Below are 18,552 nucleotides of genomic sequence, written 5' to 3' on the forward strand. Positions count from 1 at the left end.
ACCTGGACCCAATATACCGGCCACTGCAGCGGACAGCTGGAACTGACAACCGGAAGCGGCAGATTCAAACCACTATAAATGCTGGAGGAAAGATCACAGAAGCGCTTCACAGGAGGCTCCCAAGCACTGAGGATGTCACCTAGACAGGGACGAAACGTCTGCAACACAAATTCCCAGCTCGGCGAACAGAACCACAACAACTTCGTCAACTCATCAGTGGTCACCTTATTTATAATGCATGCAGTCTCATTTAGTATTGCCCAATTTAACTTTATTTCACTTGAAAACTCTTTTATTTTAGGGCTAGTTTTATTTTGAATTACATTGGCATTGTCAGTTTTACATTGCTCATTGTGTGTTGCTCTGTGTCACAGGGATGTCATGTCAGATGCCGATTGGCACCAAACTAACTCTGAGTCTCTGTGTGCTACTCATTTCCTTCACTTCTCAACCGAAGCACTTTCAAACATACCAACGGACTCTGACTGCTCTTGGAACAGTGATATTTTATCGTTTCCTATAGTTCGGAACATAAGTATTTCTGGAATCCCTGCTGAACTAGGTGAGCTGCGAATCCAGGGTTAACCTGTTAACTAATGCCTTCAAACTAAACACGAAACATAAATGCAAGGGACGCGTAACAGGTTCATCTGTATCCAGAATGGTCTGGTGAATGGTTTAAGTGGATATTACTGGTCAGAATTGTTCTGATAAAATAATTTGTGTATGAAATGGCAACCCCACCTTTTAGGTTTTCGGCCATTAGGTCTACTGGCATTTTCTGACAAATTTAAACCCCCGATACAGTGGGACTGAAAGCTTCAATAAACAGGCTTTTATAAAGAGCTACAGCTGCAGTTCCATTGGGAATCTGAGTAACAAGGTAAAGCTGAACTCTGCCAGAAGGCAGAATGTTGACATAATGCTGACATGCTTTCTTTAGCACTTCCTGCATTCCCCCCAAAGAAAGATATTGCCTGAGATTCTTTGAAGCACATAGAGAAGAGGCAATCTTGTGCATTTTCTATGGTTTGGTTAGTTGATATAATGTTAGTTTTGGAGTCTTAGCTTTAATACATGCTTTCTGTGAAGCTATTAATAGAAATTTTTGATCTATATTTTGAAATCCCTTGCTACCTCCCAACCTAATTTCCGACTTTAGCTCCCACCACCATCCCTTCCCTTGTTTTCATATTTATCTTGCTCTGCTCAGCCAAATACACTGGGGACATGTTCTATTTTTTGTCTGATGCTGACTGTGCAAATAGAAGATTGAGGAATACAAAATGAGCAGAAAATTATGTAGCTCCACATCTTGCAAATGTCAAGATCTAGCGCAGTTTTTCTTCCTGATGAAAGATTGAAATCATCAATGATTATCACTTCAGTTACTGTCATTAAATTTCCTCCAGTTCAGTGAAACAGATTTTTGACGTTCTTTATCCCATCACACGTTCACTCTTTTATCACTCTGCTGCATCACATTTTATTAGAATTCCACAACATTTAATTTGCACTATTAAAATGCAAATTATCCAGCAAGTCTAACCATGGAACTTCAATAAGACAAAAATGAATTGAGTCATAAAAGCAATTTTCACTGCATCACTGTCTCCGAAAGATGCTGAGCAAAATTATGCAGCGAGACAAGGGTTCACTGCTACGCACTCTCTGCTTCATTCACTCTCTCTGTTTCCTCCAAGCAGCTCAGGGCTGTATGAACAGAAAGCTTCAAGACTATCAGGCCATATTTGCATGGGGGGATTGTGACATTGTGACAGGAAAGGCAGAAAAGGATAGTTGATATATTTGAGAACAAAGATAATTCAGAGATATATTAAAACAGATAACTAAAACGTGGAGAGAAACAGATGCAAATAAATAAATCTTTGTTGATAGATATATAGATATTTCTCACACAGTTAACATAATCATTCAATTGTAAATTCACATGAAGTATCCAACATTGGGCAACAATGCAAAAACATGGGGCGACATCGACGATTGCCTAAGTGTCAATTTTATCGAGTTTGACGGAGGATTTAGCACCTCGTCAGGGTGTGTTTTATTCCCATACCATTTGTGAGTTTGCAGCTTTCATACAGTCCAAGTGCTTATTCAGGACCGTCACATCTACCCAAGCTTTATTCGTCACTGGACCTGACCTCGTGTTGACCATACCTCTTAACCATGCAGGGCCAATCCTGTGATCCCTGCACCAAAGTTTGCACCAGGAGCCTGCCCGAGCCAAGCATCCCCAATGGCTGACACCTGCTAACCTGACCAAGGCAGACAAGGCTTCGCTCACAAACAGGCCGAATCCAAGAGGCCATCTTGTGTTGTAAAACGAAACACAGAGGTCGCTGCAGAAACTCAGCAAGTCTGGCAGCAGCTGTAGACGTTTTGAATCCAGTGTGCCTCTTATTCAGAACCTATCCTTAAATGTTGTGCCCTAATCCCACGCAAGCCTTTGGTGAAAAGCTCTCAGATGTGTTCGATTTCATGGTTGTGTTGAAAGGCTTTGGAACTTTGTGTCCATGAAATTTGATTTTTTTTTTTACTCATACGTCTACGTGCAGTGAGCTGAGAATAATGTAACTGTCGAATTCTCTCCTGCTTTTATGTGCCCCCACCCCCCCCAGAAGAAGAAGATTACACCCAATGTTTTATGGATTGTCTTCTCTAATTCTATGCATTTTATACAAGAACTGCAAAACTACCGATGAATTAATTTGAGCTTTACGGTCTCTCTGTCCTCCCAAATCTTCACTGGGACCTGGATGTCACTGGCAAGAGCAGCATTTATTGCTCATTGCAAAATACACATGGGACAGTTAAAACCTACATTGTGTGGGTCTGGAGTCACATGTAGGCCTGACCAGCTAAAGATGGCAGATTTCCCTTCTCGATAGGATACTTGTGAAACAGTTGCAGTATAGATTTGAATGGAACTGGGAGGTGGCAATTCAGGCTTGTGAAAAGGAAATAAAGATAGAAGCAAGGAAGGGGGAATCAAATCTGATGTATTTAAAAGCAGAGTGTTGGGGTTTCGAGAAGAAATCGGGTCAGCATCTCATGAGGGAATGAAAGAAGCCAGTACTTTGCCAGTAGGGACTGGGATTTAAGGAAATTGGGTCAGAATTTGAGAGGGAATGGGATCAATAAAACAGGGACAGCACCACTCTCTTTCCTGAAATGTAGCTGCCAGACTTTTATTGGGTCTTGAGGAAAATAAAGAATGAAGCATTAACCTTACAATAATCATACAGTACAGAAGAGGCTCTTTGGCCCATTGAGTCTGTAAAAAACATGCTACTGGATACTCTAGTCTGAATCTCCTGTATTAGGCCCGGAATGTTACGACACTTCCAACTGCTCATCCAAGTAGTTTATAAAGTGACATGATGTGCCAAGGGCTGCAATTCAGCGTGACCTACACTAACTCAGGAATCACAGTGGAGTCAGGTTTCATTGAGGCATTGAAGAGGGTCTGAGATGATGTGGTCTCTCAACCCCGCGTGGGTGTCTTTTGGCAGCTTGAGGTGGTCTTTCAGCAGCTCGTGGGGGTCTTTCAGCAGCTTGAGGTGGTCTTTCAGCAGTTCGTGGGGGTCTTTCAGCAGCTCGTGGTGGTCTTTCAGCAGCTTGAGGTGGTCTTTCAGCAGCCCATAGTGGTCTTTCAGAAGCTTGAGGTGGTCTTTCGGCCTGTACTTTGAAGTTAGCAGCCCCACAGCCAGAGGTGAATAGCATGGGCTCCTCTGTCATGACACACCTTCTAAAGAGACTTGGTTTGTTTAAATACATTTTTTATAGCATCCCTACAGGCTCTTCGGCACAAGTCCACATAAATTCTCCTAACAGTAACCCACACAGAATCACCCCCATCCTCTTTTGCAAGATGTCTACTTAAAGGCCTCTTCATGCTACCGCCTCAGTTAGTGCAGACTTCCAAGGTGATTCCAGAGAGGTTTCCTGGCCTCAAAAGCCTTGAGGTGAAGCTCAGCATGGTCTGGAGTCAAGACCCAGTACAGCCTAGAGTCAAAGCCAAGTGCGGCCTGGAGGCAAGGCCCATCGCAGCCTGGAGGCAAGGCCCATCGCAGCCTGGAGTCAAGGCCCATCGCAGCCTGGAGTCAAGGCCCATCACAGCCTGGAGTCAAGGCCCAGTGCGGCCTGGAGTCGAGGCCCAGCATGGACTGCAGTCAAGGGCCAGCATGGACTGGAGTCAACACCCAGTGCGGATTGGAGTCAAGGCCCAGCGTGATCTGGAGTCAAGGCCCAGCACTATCAGGAGTCAAGGCCTAGCACGGTCTGGAGGCTAGGTGCTGGTGTGGACTGGGGGTCGGAAAGACTGTTGTTCTAAACTTTTTGTTTCTTTATTTTTTGATTTATTCCTATGACCTGCAGTGCTGGGCTTTTTAATTTCTTTATTTTTTTCTACTTTTTTTCCCAAGAGAACTTGTACTGAAGATCTGTACCTAGGTACTTTGTACCTAAGATGGCACTATGAGTGGTGACTTGTAAATTAGTGATTTGGACAGGGGTATGGGGAAAATGCTGAACATTGGCAAAAAGTGGTCTAGGAGCTGATGCAGACACCATGGGCTGAATGGCCTCCTCCCTGTACTGTGACACCTCCGTGATTCAGTGAACTCATTGCAAATTTGTAAACATCATAAATGTGTGCAGATTCATAGTGGAGATGAGCCATTAATTTCATCATCTTATTTCTCATGTGTTTAATGCAGGTTATATCACCATGCAAAACAACATAACGTTCATGGGTAATAAAATGTGAATTATCAGCAGGCAATTTATGAAGATGCCTCCCTCTATATCACACATCTCGTATACTCTGGAAGCTCTCTGCAGTGAATGGATGGATTTTATTGATGCAAAATAGCTTGGCTTCCTGCATGATGTTCCAGTGAACATACCTGCAAAGTGGAGTACAAGTGGCGAAGTCAAATTTCAAATATTTTGAAGCAATGATTCATTCTGGCAGGCAGATAAACTACCTTAGAGAGTAAATTCTGCCAATAGATTCCTGAAGTTCCAAATGGTGTGATTTTTCTTTTGAGGTACCAGACAAGTTCTTGTGTGGAATGAACAGTTGGATGATCAGCTGTGATCATGTTGAATGATGGAACAGGCTTGAAGGGCTGAATGGCCTATTCCTGCCTCCATTTTTTTTAGATTACTTACAGTGTGGAAACAGGCCCTTCGGCCCAACAAGTCCACACCGACCCACCGAAGGGCAACCCACTCAGACCCATTCCCCTACACTTACCCCTTCACCTAATACTATGGGCAATTTAGCATAGCCAATTCACCTAACCTGCACATTTTTGTGATTGTGGGAGGCAAACCGGAGCACCCGGAGGAAACCCACGCAGACACGGGGAGAATATGCAAATTCGACACAGTCAGTCGCCCGAGGCGGGAATTGAACCCGGGTCTCTGGCGCTGTGAGGCAGCAGTGCTAACCATTGTGCTACCGCTCTATGTTTCTATGTAAATGCAATGCTCCATAACAGGCAGACTGAGTGGTGGTTCCATACCCTCTGTCAGGCTAGAACTGTGACCAGGATTTTCCATCTTGGAGTTAACGAGTGGGGGTCTGTACTAAAGAGACACCACCATCCCCACTGATGAGAAAGTCCACTGGATGCTGTGCCTATCAGACATCCAATTGGTCACCAGGTGGGCTTCTTGGTGCATCACTTCCTGGCTCAGCAATGTCCTGCCCTGCCAGGAGTTGCTGGTCAATCAGAGGCCAATGACCATTGTCAACAGGGACACTGTCCAGAGGACGAGGCTGCCATCTGCAGAGCAACATGGGGCGGAGGGCAAAGTGGGGGAATTTGTCAGGGGTGTGATCGCAGTATGGGGGGGTAGCGGAGTACAGAATGAAACCAATCCATACCCTCCCATCCCAAAACCCAGAGGGCAGGCTAATAGTAGGGTCGGCTGCCATTTCTCTCACCTCCTGGAAGCACAGGTAACTCAGGTGGTAGCATGAAGAGGCTCTTAAGTAGTCATCTCGCAAAAGAGGCCCCCGTTTATTTTTAAAAAACTAAGCCTCTTCAGAAGATGCGTCAACATGGAAGAGCTCATGCTACTCCCCTCTGGATGTGTCCGTGCCCACCTCTGGCTATGTCAGTGTCCACCTTTGGCTGTGTCAGTGCCCCACCTCTGGCTGTGTCAGTGCCCCACCTCTGGCTGTGTCAGTGCCCCACCTCTGGCTGTGTCAGTGTGCTACTCTTGGCAGTGTCAGTGCCCACCTCTGGCTGTATCAGTGCCCACCTCTGGATGTGTCCGTGCCCCATCTCTGGCTGTGTTAGTGCCCACCTCTGGCTGTGTCAGTGTCTACCTCTGGCTGTGTCAGTGCCCTCCTTTTGCTGTGGCACTGCCCACCTCTGGCTGTGTCAGTGTGCTCCTCTGGCTGTGTCATTGTCCCACCTCTGGCTGTGTCAGTGTGCTCCTCTGGCTGTGGCACTGTCCATCTCTGGCTGTGGCACTGCCCACCTCTGGCTGTGTCAGTGCCCCACCTCTGGCTGTGTCAGTGCCCTCCTCTGGCTGCAGTAGTGCCAACCTCTGGCTGCAGAGCTGCCAGCTTCAGTGCATACCACAGTGTGATCTAGTGGCATTGATATAACCATGAGCTACTCAATCCACGTGGACGATGCCCAACCTGAGGTCTCGGCTTTGAGGGTTAAGTTCTGCACTGAGGAGGCTGCTATCCCAGACTAGTCTCTCCTAACCCTGCATTTGCTGCAATTCTCTCTGCCGCTTGTAAAACTGACTAATGTCTGACTGTCAGAAGTTTGAATAAGCTCTTATTCAGACTATGGTATGTAATACTCATCTTTGTCCACCAGCACTCTAGTCTAGTCCAGTCCTTCCATTCCTCCCCTCTTGACAGGCTTGCTAGAATGTGGAGGTTAATGTCAGTGCTACATCATTAACATACACGGTCTCATTAAATGTGACAGCTGCCTTGCTTCCAAAATGCAGGACCAATCAGTGACCCCATCCGGTGTGTCCCTAATGTACTGGGGGGAGCTGGTGAGGTGAGCCACCAACACATGTTGAAAAACTTTGGGTATACCTCTCACAATTCAGTTGAGCACCTCAATGCATTCAGGAGTGGCCAGGTAGTTAACATCACAGAGAAGGCCAGATTAGAAGAGGTGGGAGCTGAATCCTGTAAAATAGATTATGGCCCTTAGAAAGGAACTACCTATTAACACTTCCAAGGGAAATGAATGAGCATGCCCTGGTCTTCAGCATGATCTGTATGCCCTCAGTGTGACCTCTGCTAATTTGCTTTATCCCCTCGACGTGGACCCTAGTACAAACCTGAGTCAACAGAACATTTCATTTTAATGCATTATTTATGGCATTTTGAGTAAAGGGACTAAGTAGGGAATAATTTATTCCACTTGGGAGGAAGCCAGGTTTTCTCAAACAAGGAATAAATCCTGTTCTTTATGGTGTTATTATAAATAGTCTCTATTTTAACACACAGTGATTAACAAGAAATTGTTAAATATTTAACACTGACTGTGTTTATTTTGCACTAGCTGTTACCTACAGAATGTATCAGCAGAATTTGCCCTATATCACACTGTCTGACAAGAGGTGAATGGAAGTGCTTCATTGAATGGCACTACCTCACTGTGTGCCTGGGGTCTATTTAGCAGCACAGTTAGGATTACAGACATTGTGGGGACAGAGTTTCTGATAGGTTATGCTGCTTGTTCTACACCGAATCGTCCCCACGTTGGTCAAACCGACACCAAAGATTACAGAATTTCAAACAAAAGTTGCATTGAGCACAAATTAACTAGCTGTGGTCTTTTACTCTGGTTAAATAAATACCCAATGAGACAGCATTACCAAGTTCCCAAACTGAATTCATCAGTGAGGTCTTAAAAAAAAAAGAGTATTCACGTACGGGGTGTGGGTGCTGCTGGAAAGGTCAACACTTGATTGCTGTTGAAATGTGTGACTTCCTAGGCCCTTTCAGAGGGTAATCCAGAGTCACATTGCTGTGGGTCTGGAGTCACACACACACACACACGGGCCAGACTGGGAAAGGATGGTAGATTCCCTTCTGTAAACAGTATTTTGGGAACCATTGAGTTTTATGACAAATAAAGAGCGTTTCAAGGTTACCACTACTGAGACTAGCCATGCAATCTTTATTAACTTAATGTGTTGTGATGGGATAGGAACATGTGTCCTCAAGTGTATCAGCTTCGGCCTCTGATTAGAAGCACAGTGAAATATCACCAGGCTACAGTTTCCCCAGCTACATTCCTTTGAGGGAGGGAGCTTTTAAAAATTGTTTCTCAGATGCAAGATTATTAATAGCATGCTCTAAAAGCTCTAAAATCTTTTATAAAATACTATGTAACATATTACTGACAAATTTAAGTTGTTTTGATTAGAGTTTTAAAAATCCACTTGCATCGCTTAAAATAAAGGGGTGAAAATGCTTACTTTTTGAGATGATGTGGAGAAGCTGGGGTTGGACTGAGGTGGGCAAAGTCAGAAATCACACAACACCAGGTTCTAGCCCAACAGGTTTATTTAAAATCATGAACTTACGGGATGAAAGCTTGTGATTTTAAATAAACCTGTTGGGCTATAACCTGGTATAGATTTAGTTTTTGAGAAAATCTCATTTCCTGTTGTACGGGTTACCAGCCTTAAGTAAGTGAATGAAGCAAAATACAAGACATTTCGATGTGAAAGCTGTCCAACTGCCCAGGTCCATTGGCAATTTTCAGTCGGGAGTTATATTAATTGAATTTGAGTGGAAATCTGAACAATAAAACCAATTTGGTAAACCATGGAAAATGTTGAGCTCTGTGACTGACGATGACTACTGATCCTTCAGGTGAACCCCTGAGCTCACTTGGAGCCTAAGGAACAGAAATGGAACAACTTCCAGGACACCTCATTCCATGTTGCATTGGAATTGAAACTTTGCTGTTCTTTTGTAACTGCTGTGTAAACCGTGCAAACATCAGCAATCATTCTGAGCAGTTCCCACAGAACCAGACACCTTACCTCAGAGTTGAATCTCAGATGGCAGACATTGCAAGAGATTACTTGCTTCTTTTTGGGTGGCAGTGTGACGCCAAACGTGTGATTTATTACTGCCTTTTGGACTGGATCCATCTGCAAGTAAAAATATTTAGGAGCATGATTAACCTTGTTCCATGTCGTAGATTACACTGTTTCATCACTTTAAAACTGAAGCAATAACACGGGGTTTCCCCTGACAGCTGAGTTGGCAAAAGTTCAGCTGTGTAGTTGTGGAGATCCCAGGTTTGATTCCCGTGGGATGATCTATCCAAGTGGGATACCGGTTCGATTGGATCACCTGATTATTTTCACGCAGGGACATGCTTGTCACACAAGCTCTCTGACTTCTCCTTCCGAAAGATGGGGCTGCTCTCCCACCTCTAGAACCTCCTGCCCCAGATGGCTGCAAATCCAAGTGCCCCATCTTCCTGCCCATGGAAGCGGCTAGGGAGACAAGGTGTTTACCCAGAAATCTTCATGGCACCACCAATGGTCCCACTGAATAACTTGCACAACCAGGGGAAAAACATATTTCCTCTACCGTGCTGGATCCCCTACGCCAGGGGTGAGAATTCGCCCTTTACAGGGTCCCTGATTCTAGCTCCTGGCTGTAATTTTCCAGTTCAGGGTGCATTCATTATGAAACAGTGCTGTACACTCTGTGGTTTGGGAATCATTAATACTGTCTTCGCTTTTATCTAATGGCTCTGATCCTCTGTTTTTGTGGAACTTATTCAAGAATTGTTCAAATTGTGAAGTGTCTGATTGTCAAATACTGTAGCTTCAGTATTTTTTGTCAGGTGAGACATTGACGATAGACCAGTGTAATCTGACAAGCCCGTTGATTCTAAGCAAACTGTTATGGTTCCAGCTGATGTTACTACTGGATGAAAAAAAAACAAACAGAGCCATCTACATACAACACGGTTTGAAAGACTTCAAAACACATGGAAAAACAAAATCCCATCCACTACTCAACACCATCAGTTTACAATTACGCAAAAAGGAGAGAAATTTTCTTTCCCTCTCAAATGTGTCGGTTTGACTTCACTGCTTTCTCTCAGCTGCACCCCCATAAGCTGTGAAACCTGTCTTTTGAATATTCGTTTACTACAGAGTTCGAACCATGACACTCATTCACTGTTCTGAACAATCTCCTTTCTAGGAGAAATTAGACTTGTATCTGACTAGAGTCAGGTCTCTTGAAGCTGCCCAAAACTTTGGATCATTGTGGTTTTCTAAGCTAAAATCAATCTTTGATTATTCTAGATTAAAATCAAACTAATAAGCGAGTTTTGAGAAGGGTTGTAGCTCAGGTTGAGATTTTGGATGTAGGTTTGCTCGCTGAGCTGGAAGGTTCATTTCTAGACATTTCGTCACCATACTAGGTAACATCTTCAGTGGGCCACAGGCAAAGCACTGCTGATAATTCCTGCTTTCTATTTATATGTTTGGGTTTCTTTGGGTTGGTGATGTAATTTCCGGTGGTGAAGTCACTTCCGGTTCCTTTTCTCAGGGGGTGGTAGATGGGGTCTAACTCGATGTGTTTGTTGATAGAGTTCCAGTTGGAATGCAATGCATCTAGGAATTCTCATGTGTGTCTCTGTTTGGCTTGTCCTAGGATGGATGTGTTGTCCCAGTCGAAGTGGTGTCCTTCCTCATCTGTATGTAAGGATACTAGTAAGAGAGGGTCATGTCTTTTTGTGGCTAGTTGATGTTCATGTATTCTGATGGCTAGTTTTCTGCCTATTTGTCCAATGTAGTGTTTGTTACAGTATTTTGTAAATGACATTAGTTTTGCTTGGACATGTCTGAAAGAGGCAGTGAAGGATAAACAGCAAAATGATGAAGGAGGTAGCAAGCTGCATAGTGGCCAGGTGTTGAACAGGAGAGTAGGGCACTGAGTGTGGAGGTTGTGTTTGTGGAGGGTCGTGGTGCTGAATGTAGTGGGACAGTGGGTCACTGAGAGCAGCGAGGGTAGCTTGGCAATCACTAACACCACACCTATGCACATAGACGGAGTCTGTGCCAGCTTCTGGTCCTGGTACATGTCGATATCAGTGGCATTGATTTCATTTGACAGTGCGGTGTCAGGGAATACTCTATTATTTAGAATCATAGAGTCATAGAGATGTATAGCATGGATACAGACCCTTTGGTCCAACCTGTCCATGCCGACCAGATATCCCAACCCAATCTAGTCCCACCTGCCAGCACCCGGCCCATATCCCTCCAAATCCTTCCTATTCATATACCCATCCAAATGCCTCTTAAATGTTGCAATTGTACCAGCCTCCACCACATCCTCCGGCAGCTCATTCCATACACATACCATCCTCTGTGTGAAAAGGTTTCCCCTCAGGTCTCTTTTATATCCACTTGTTGACAGGAAACAGCCTTGTTCTCGCAGCGAGTGTTTTGATGGAGTATCTACGGACCTGGCCAATTTTAGTGGGATCACTTTATTTACGGGCCCCAAAACTGCTCACAATGTTCCAAATGCAGTCTGACCAGAGTCTTATGCAGCCTCAACAGTACAGCCCTGCTCTTATATTCTAGCCCACTGGAAATGAATGTTAACATTGCATTTGCCTTCCTTACTGCCAACTGAACCCACATGTTAACCTTAAGATAATCCTGAATGAGGACTCCTAAGTCTCATTGTGCTTTTTATTCTAAAGCCTTTCCCCATTTAAAAAATAATCTGTGCCTCTATTCTCCTTGCCAAAGTGCACAACCTCACTGTTCTCCACATTATTTTTCATCTTTCACTTCTTTGCCCACTTTCCTAGTCTATCCACATCCTCCAGCAGCCTCCCCACTTCCTCACTATCCATTCCTCCACCAATTGATGTGTCTACTGCAAACATAGCAACAATGCCCTCGGTTCCTTCATCCAGATTGTTACTGTATAGCGTGAATAGTTGTGGTCCCAACGCTGACCCCTGTGAACTCCACTAGTCATTGGCTGTCATCCTGAAAAAGACTCCTTTATCTCACTCACTGGCTTCTGCCAGTCAGCCAATCCTCTATCCACGCCGGGAACCTACTCCTAACACCACGTAGATGGCTCAATGCACTCAGATGTGACTTAAGTTACAAATGCCATCAATGGTAGTTTGAAAAGATCCAACGCTGTGAATGGTTAATCTTGTTTTGCCTATGGAAACTGCTTTTCCTGTGTGTGACCTTATCTGAAAAATAACGTTCTAGTTAAACATGTAAGCAGGCTGCCTCATTAAGCAGATCCACAGACATGATGGTTTGAAACGATAGCTCTCAGGTCTGAAACGATAGCTCCTTGCATGAAAGATATGTGGAATAGGTGTCTAAGATGCATCTGCCTTTCACTCACTGCCTGAACACCTCCCCTCCTTCAATTTTCAGCAGTTATTGCATGGTCCAATGGAGTGCAAATGTTGAACAGTAATGGCAGCGAATTATTTGCTTCTAAGCACAGTGGCTGCTTTTGAAGTAAATTGGCTTTGTCGGAAATTCCCAGTGCTTCCAAGATATAAATCTCGAATGGTGCCATGCTTCAGCCCAGAAAATTTGGAATTGCATTTTTATTTTTTTTTGCTTAATCAGCATAATTAACGACAAATACCACACTTATCAAGAAAATACCTCCAAGTAGGAGGGTACAGTCTGGAAACTTTGCGTCCAAAGTTAAACAATGCTAATCTGTTCAACTGAAAACAATGAGAAAGCCACAATGTCGTCTTTTAATGAATGAGGGTTGTGTTGCCAATCTGTCCAGCCTTGACAAGGCCAGGATATTTCTTCCCTTCGAAAAGTAGCTCGTTACAAGTCAAGTGCTCCATCACTAAATTATCTCCATGATAAATCTGAGATGCGTAACATAAAACTGACAAGTGTTCAAGGGAACCTAAATGTGCTTGGTAATAAATGGCTGGTCACTATAAGATGTACCTTTCCCTTGAACCACAGATTTTATTGATTTAATGTCTCCTAAATTCAAGCTTTCTTAATTATTTATTTATCACAATTAATCTTGCCACTGTCACTAGCCCAAGATGTGGCACAAGTGGTGAACAGCTTGTCTGTACTTAAAGCAACCAATAAATGAAATACAACTGACAGATAAAGGAACAAAAACAGGCCAGTCAGCCCAGAGGGTCTGCTCCACCATTCAATCATGGCTGACATGTTCCTCAACTCCATTCTCCTGCCTTCTCCTCATAATTCTTGATCCCATTACTAATCAAGAACCTAACTATCCCTCTAATAAAGGCACTCAATGACTTGACCTCCATGGCCCTCTTTGGCAGTGAGTTCTACAGATTAGCCACCTTCTTGCTGAATAAAATCCTCCTCACTTCATAAAGTCATAGAGATGTACAGCATGGAAACAGACCCTTTGGTCCAACCCGTCCATGCCGATCAGATATAAGGGAACTGATTGTTTAGAAATCTGTGGAGTGAGGCATCATGGGATATGCTTTGTTTGTTGGTTTTTATCTTTTGCTGTTCTATCAGTAAGATTCCTTTTAATTTATTCTTGAGGATGTAAAGGTTGCTGTCTTGAACGCTGCAGTGGTGTAGGTGCACTGACAGTGTCTTTCTCCATAGCAGTTTGATACAGAATGGCTACACCATTTTCGAAGGTAGTAAGATATTCTTGTGGATTTGGAGTCATATGTAGGCCAGGCTAGATACGAATGGCAGATTTCTGCCTCTGAATGGCACCTACCTTGAACCAGACAGGTTTTAAGACAACACTGTAGATCCATAATCATTATTAAAGACACGAGCATTTCATTTCCAGAATGATTAAGTGAACTTAATATTTCTCAATTGCCATTTTGGGATTCAAACTCATGTTTCTTGAGCATTTTTCCAGGCCTCTGGATTATAAGTAGTTACCATTACTTTTATATTATCGCTGTTCGACATACAAACTGATAATGAAGTGGTCAAAGCCAATGAGGTGTCTCGGACCTTGGTAAATGACAGGGTCAATCATGTAACTCCTTAACTGGTCATAGAGTCATAGAGACGTACAGCACAGAAACAGACCCTTCGTCCATGCCGACCAGATATCCTAACCCAATCTAGTCCCATCTGCCAGCACCTGGCCCATATCCCCCCCAAACCCTTCCTATTCATGTACCCATCCAAATGCCTTTTAAATATTGCAATTGTACCAGCCTCCACCACTGCCTCTGGCAGCTCATTCCATACACGTACCACCCTCTGCATGAAAACGTTGCCCCTTAGGTCTCTTTTATATCTTTCCCCTCTCATCCTAAACCTATGTCCTCTAGTTCTGGACTCTCCCACCCCAGGGGAGTGACTTTGCCTATTTATCCTATCCATGCCTCTCATGATTTTATAAACTTCTATAAGGTCACCCCTCAGCCTCTGACATTCCAAGGAAAACAGCCCCAGCCTATTCAACCTCTCGCGATAGCTCAAATCCTCCAACCTTGGCAACATCCTTGTAAATCTTTTCTGAACCCTTTCAAGTTTCACAACATCTTTCCGATACGAAGGAGACTAGAATTGCATGCAATATTCCAACAGTGGCCTAACCAATGTCCTGTACAGCCACAACATGACCTCCCAACTCCTGTACTCAATACTCTGACAATAAAGGAAAGCATACCAAACGCCTTCGTCACTATCCTATCTACCTGCGACTCTACTTTCAACGTGTTATGAAGTTGCACTCCAACACGCCCTAGGACCTTACCATTAAGTGTATAAGTCTTGCTAAGATTTGCTTTCTGAAAATGCAGCACCTTGCATTTATCCAAATTAAACTCCATCAAGCCCATTGACCCATCTGATCAAGATCCTGTTGTAATCTGAGGTAACCTTCTTCGCTGTCCACTACACCTCCAATTTTAGTGTCATCTGCAAACTTACTAACTATACCTCCTATACTCACATCCAATCTTTTAGATAAATGATGAAAAGTAGTGGACCTAGCACCGATCCTTGTGGCACTCCACTAGTCACAGGCCTCCAGTCTGAAAACAACCTTCCCCCGCCACCCTCTGTCTTCTACCTTTGAGCCAATTCTGTATCCAAATGGCTATTTCTCCCTGTATTCCATGAGATCTAACCTGGCTAATCAGTGTCCCATGGGGAACCTTGTCAAACGCCTTGCTGAAGTCCATGTAGATCACATCCACCGCTCTGCCCTCATCAATCCTCTGTGTTACTTCTTCAAACAGCTCAATCAAGTTTGTGAGACATGATTTCCCACACACCAAGCCAGATTTAAAGACTGAGGAAGAACAAGGTGGATGATGAAGGAGGAAAGTGTAATTGGTCAAATTAGGTGCAGCGTGAAATAAAGAGAAGAATAGAAAAAGTGGATGAGGAAAAGAAAGAAAACAAAGGAAAAACTATTTTAAAAAGTTTTAAAAATAGGTTTGGAAATCTTTACCAACCATTAAGATTGAGAATCCACACTGTTCTTGTTCTCATGCTGTTGCGTGAAAGGTTGTGTGGCATTGGGAGACATAAATCTCTTTGCTAAAAGATAGTTATGTTATTAAGTACCAGTTTTAACTTTCTGTGATCAGCTAAAATGTGATTAATGCACCAAAGCAGGTGTTTTATGAAACTAATAGGAAAGTTGGGAGTGAGCTACCATTTTTATGAAGAGAAGCAGTCAGTATCACCCATCAACTGTAGCAATTCACAATTCACCAACTACCTCTTCATTGCTATATGATTAACAAATTAAATTGTAGCCATTAAACTTGACAACAAATCTGGTCTGATACTTCTTTTAGCTAAGGCTAGGTTAATGGGTCACTAAAATTATAATTTGGTGACAATCTACATATGAATATCCAGGTACCATCACTTTTTAAGAAGAGGTTATTTTGGCAAGACAATAGGTCATTCATACCTGATAAAGAGAGACAACTTCAGGAAAGTGGAGATTTGGCTATTAGCAAAAAACCACAACTAAATATTATGGTCTTGCATTAATACTTTCACAATGAATATTTTTATGGTTACAGTGACCTGAATGTGACACTAAAATTCTAGTATAATGCTGCAAACTTCATAGCATTTCTGGGTTTAATGTAACCTTTCTCTGTTACTTATATTACTTTGCAAATATTGCCAAAATGGCATCAACCCAAAATCCATTCCAGAGGATGTGTGTGGTTCACTTGCTTCATGATACATACTTTGAACTATTTAGTCAGTCTGTATTAACTGTTACTGGATTCAGTGAAAGTGGCCTAGCAAAAGATGTAATTCTCAACAAGGATTCTTACTTATAAATGAAGAGATTTGGGAAGAGAGAGTAGAATTCCTGTTTTGCCTCATCTTGTGTGTCACAAATGTCTTTGAATGATTAAACTCAGTTCTGAGAAGAAATCTGATTACTTTGATGCTACTTGAAGTGGCTAGAGATGAGTTTGACTCATAGCCACAATATTGTTTGATCAAGAATTAGATACTGCAGTGAAAGGTACACATATATAAGAATATTTTGGTATTTAGACCTTAAAATAGAGAGAAATTGTAGAATGCATACAGTGTGGAAGCAGGTATTCGGCCCATCAAATCCACACAGACCTTCTGAACAGCATCCCGCCCAGATGTACCCTTCCTATGCTATCCCTGTAACCCTGCATTACCCATGGTCAATCCACCTAGCCCGTACATCCTTGGACATTATGGGCAATTTAGCATGGCCAATCCATCTAACCTACACATCTTTGGACTGTGGGAGGAAACTGGAGCACCCAAAGGAGAGCATGGGGAGAATGTGCAAGCTCCACATAGACAGTCACCTGAGGCCTGGAATCAAACCTGGGACCCTGGCACTGTGATGCAGCAGTGCTAACTACTGAGCCACCGTGCTGCCCCACAAGTGAATGTGGGTGAGTTCTGTGAAGGTATATTAAAATAAAACAGGTCAGAAAATCATTTGGAAAATGATTTTTGTGCAAAAATTCCAAGAACCCATGTGACTACAGTCACCCATCTCAGAGTGTTGCAAGGTTTGTGAAGGTTTGTAGCTCACGTTGAGGTTTGGGGCGTAGCTTTGCTCGCTGAGCTGTAGGTTTGTCTGGATATCAAACCTCCAGCTCAGCGAGCAAAGTTACACCCTGGACAGAGTGTTTACATTGTTTAGTTTATAAGACCAAAAAAGTCACTAAGTCTTGTTTTGACTACAGAATTCGAAGTTTCAAGGCCTCAGTTCAGAAAAACCACGAGTTCAGGAGGCAGGACGGTTTCTCCCAGTAGGAGAATCATGTTTTAGTTCAGGGGAAACCAGTCATCACAGCTGAAGTGTTTTAGTTTTGTGGAGTCTCCAAGCCAGAAGATTTGAATAGAAAGCTTCAAATTATTAGCATCAAAAAAATTTAGGCCATTAGAAGTGTGAGTGGTTCATGACAGCTGACTTGGAAAGGAATCATAAAACTGTCTCCACAGTCAAAGAGAAAGAAACTGGGAGGAACCACTTAACTAAAATCTTAAAAAGTTGAGATAGGCATGAAATTTCTCTGAGTGATTGTAGTAACGTTGGGGAACAGGTTGAAATTTTGTTTTGCTATTTGTGTTAACATTTTTCTAACTGTCTTAAATTTATCTTTGGCTTTGTCTGTTGCTTTTCTGTGTAATAACCTTATATTCTGTGGCTAAGGAATATCTACCTCAGCATCATGTGAAATGTTTCAGTGATGTACCAGCATGGTAACCAACTGCATCAAATGAAACACATGATCTATCAGCCAGCTTTCATTCTGGGATGTAACTTGCTCAGTATTACCATTAGCTGATGGACAATGAGGATATTTCTGGCCTGAAAAGCAGGCAGCCAGCAATTAAAACTGAGGAGATGAACTCTGGCTGAATCATTGACTCTCAAGGTTGTAGGCTGATGCAATCTTACAGACAGTTCTGGGAATGGGTGAGACACCATTCCTCTCAATAGAGGCAAGAGGGTGCCTAGGTACATAAATATAGATTTACTGCTAGTTGTAGGATCCTGATTGCATTGCAAAAGGGCTTTAGCACATGCTGAGCTCTGCCTAGTTTTCCCAGGCACTAAGTTACCTAAACTGACATTACATCAAGGCTTTGTTAGAGGTGCTCACAAACGACCTGAGAAACTTACAAATTCCTTTTTTAGTACAATCAGGAGGGGCAGCAGTGTTGTGACTGGACATGTCCTCAGTCCCAGCCAGGCTCCTCCTCCTCCCACCAAAAAGAACTGCATCTCACCACCATTGAGTTGGATGTTACTCCAAATCTCCCATGTTGAGATGATTTTGGACCTAAGCTGCTGGCTAGCTCAGTGCTGGAGATGGCTGCTATCTTATCCCTACCCAAGTGAGAGGTGCCCACTTACCAGCAGCTTGTTAATGAGGATGCTAAAGTGGTTCAGACCTCAAACAATTGCTTAGGGATGACTCTGCTGACCCCGGTCCATTCTGGACTGTGGAGTCAAGGGTT

General features: G+C 43.3%; 1 protein-coding gene across 6 annotated transcripts in view; it reads right to left on the reverse strand.

The window, feature by feature from the left end:
* The window catches only part of znf385c (zinc finger protein 385C), a 414,328-nt gene that overhangs the window by 37,106 nt on the left and 358,670 nt on the right, over positions 1 to 18,552 (reverse strand). For all 6 annotated transcript variants that reach the window (XM_043674952.1, XM_043674956.1, XM_043674954.1 and 3 more), the window contains one exon: positions 9,076 to 9,186. In XM_043674952.1, the coding sequence (XP_043530887.1) occupies positions 9,076 to 9,186 (111 nt within the window). The remainder of the gene's footprint in view (positions 1 to 9,075; positions 9,187 to 18,552) is intronic.

The sequence above is a fragment of the Chiloscyllium plagiosum genome, chromosome 33 (assembly GCF_004010195.1).
Source record: "Chiloscyllium plagiosum isolate BGI_BamShark_2017 chromosome 33, ASM401019v2, whole genome shotgun sequence".
Taxonomy (NCBI): domain Eukaryota; kingdom Metazoa; phylum Chordata; class Chondrichthyes; order Orectolobiformes; family Hemiscylliidae; genus Chiloscyllium; species Chiloscyllium plagiosum.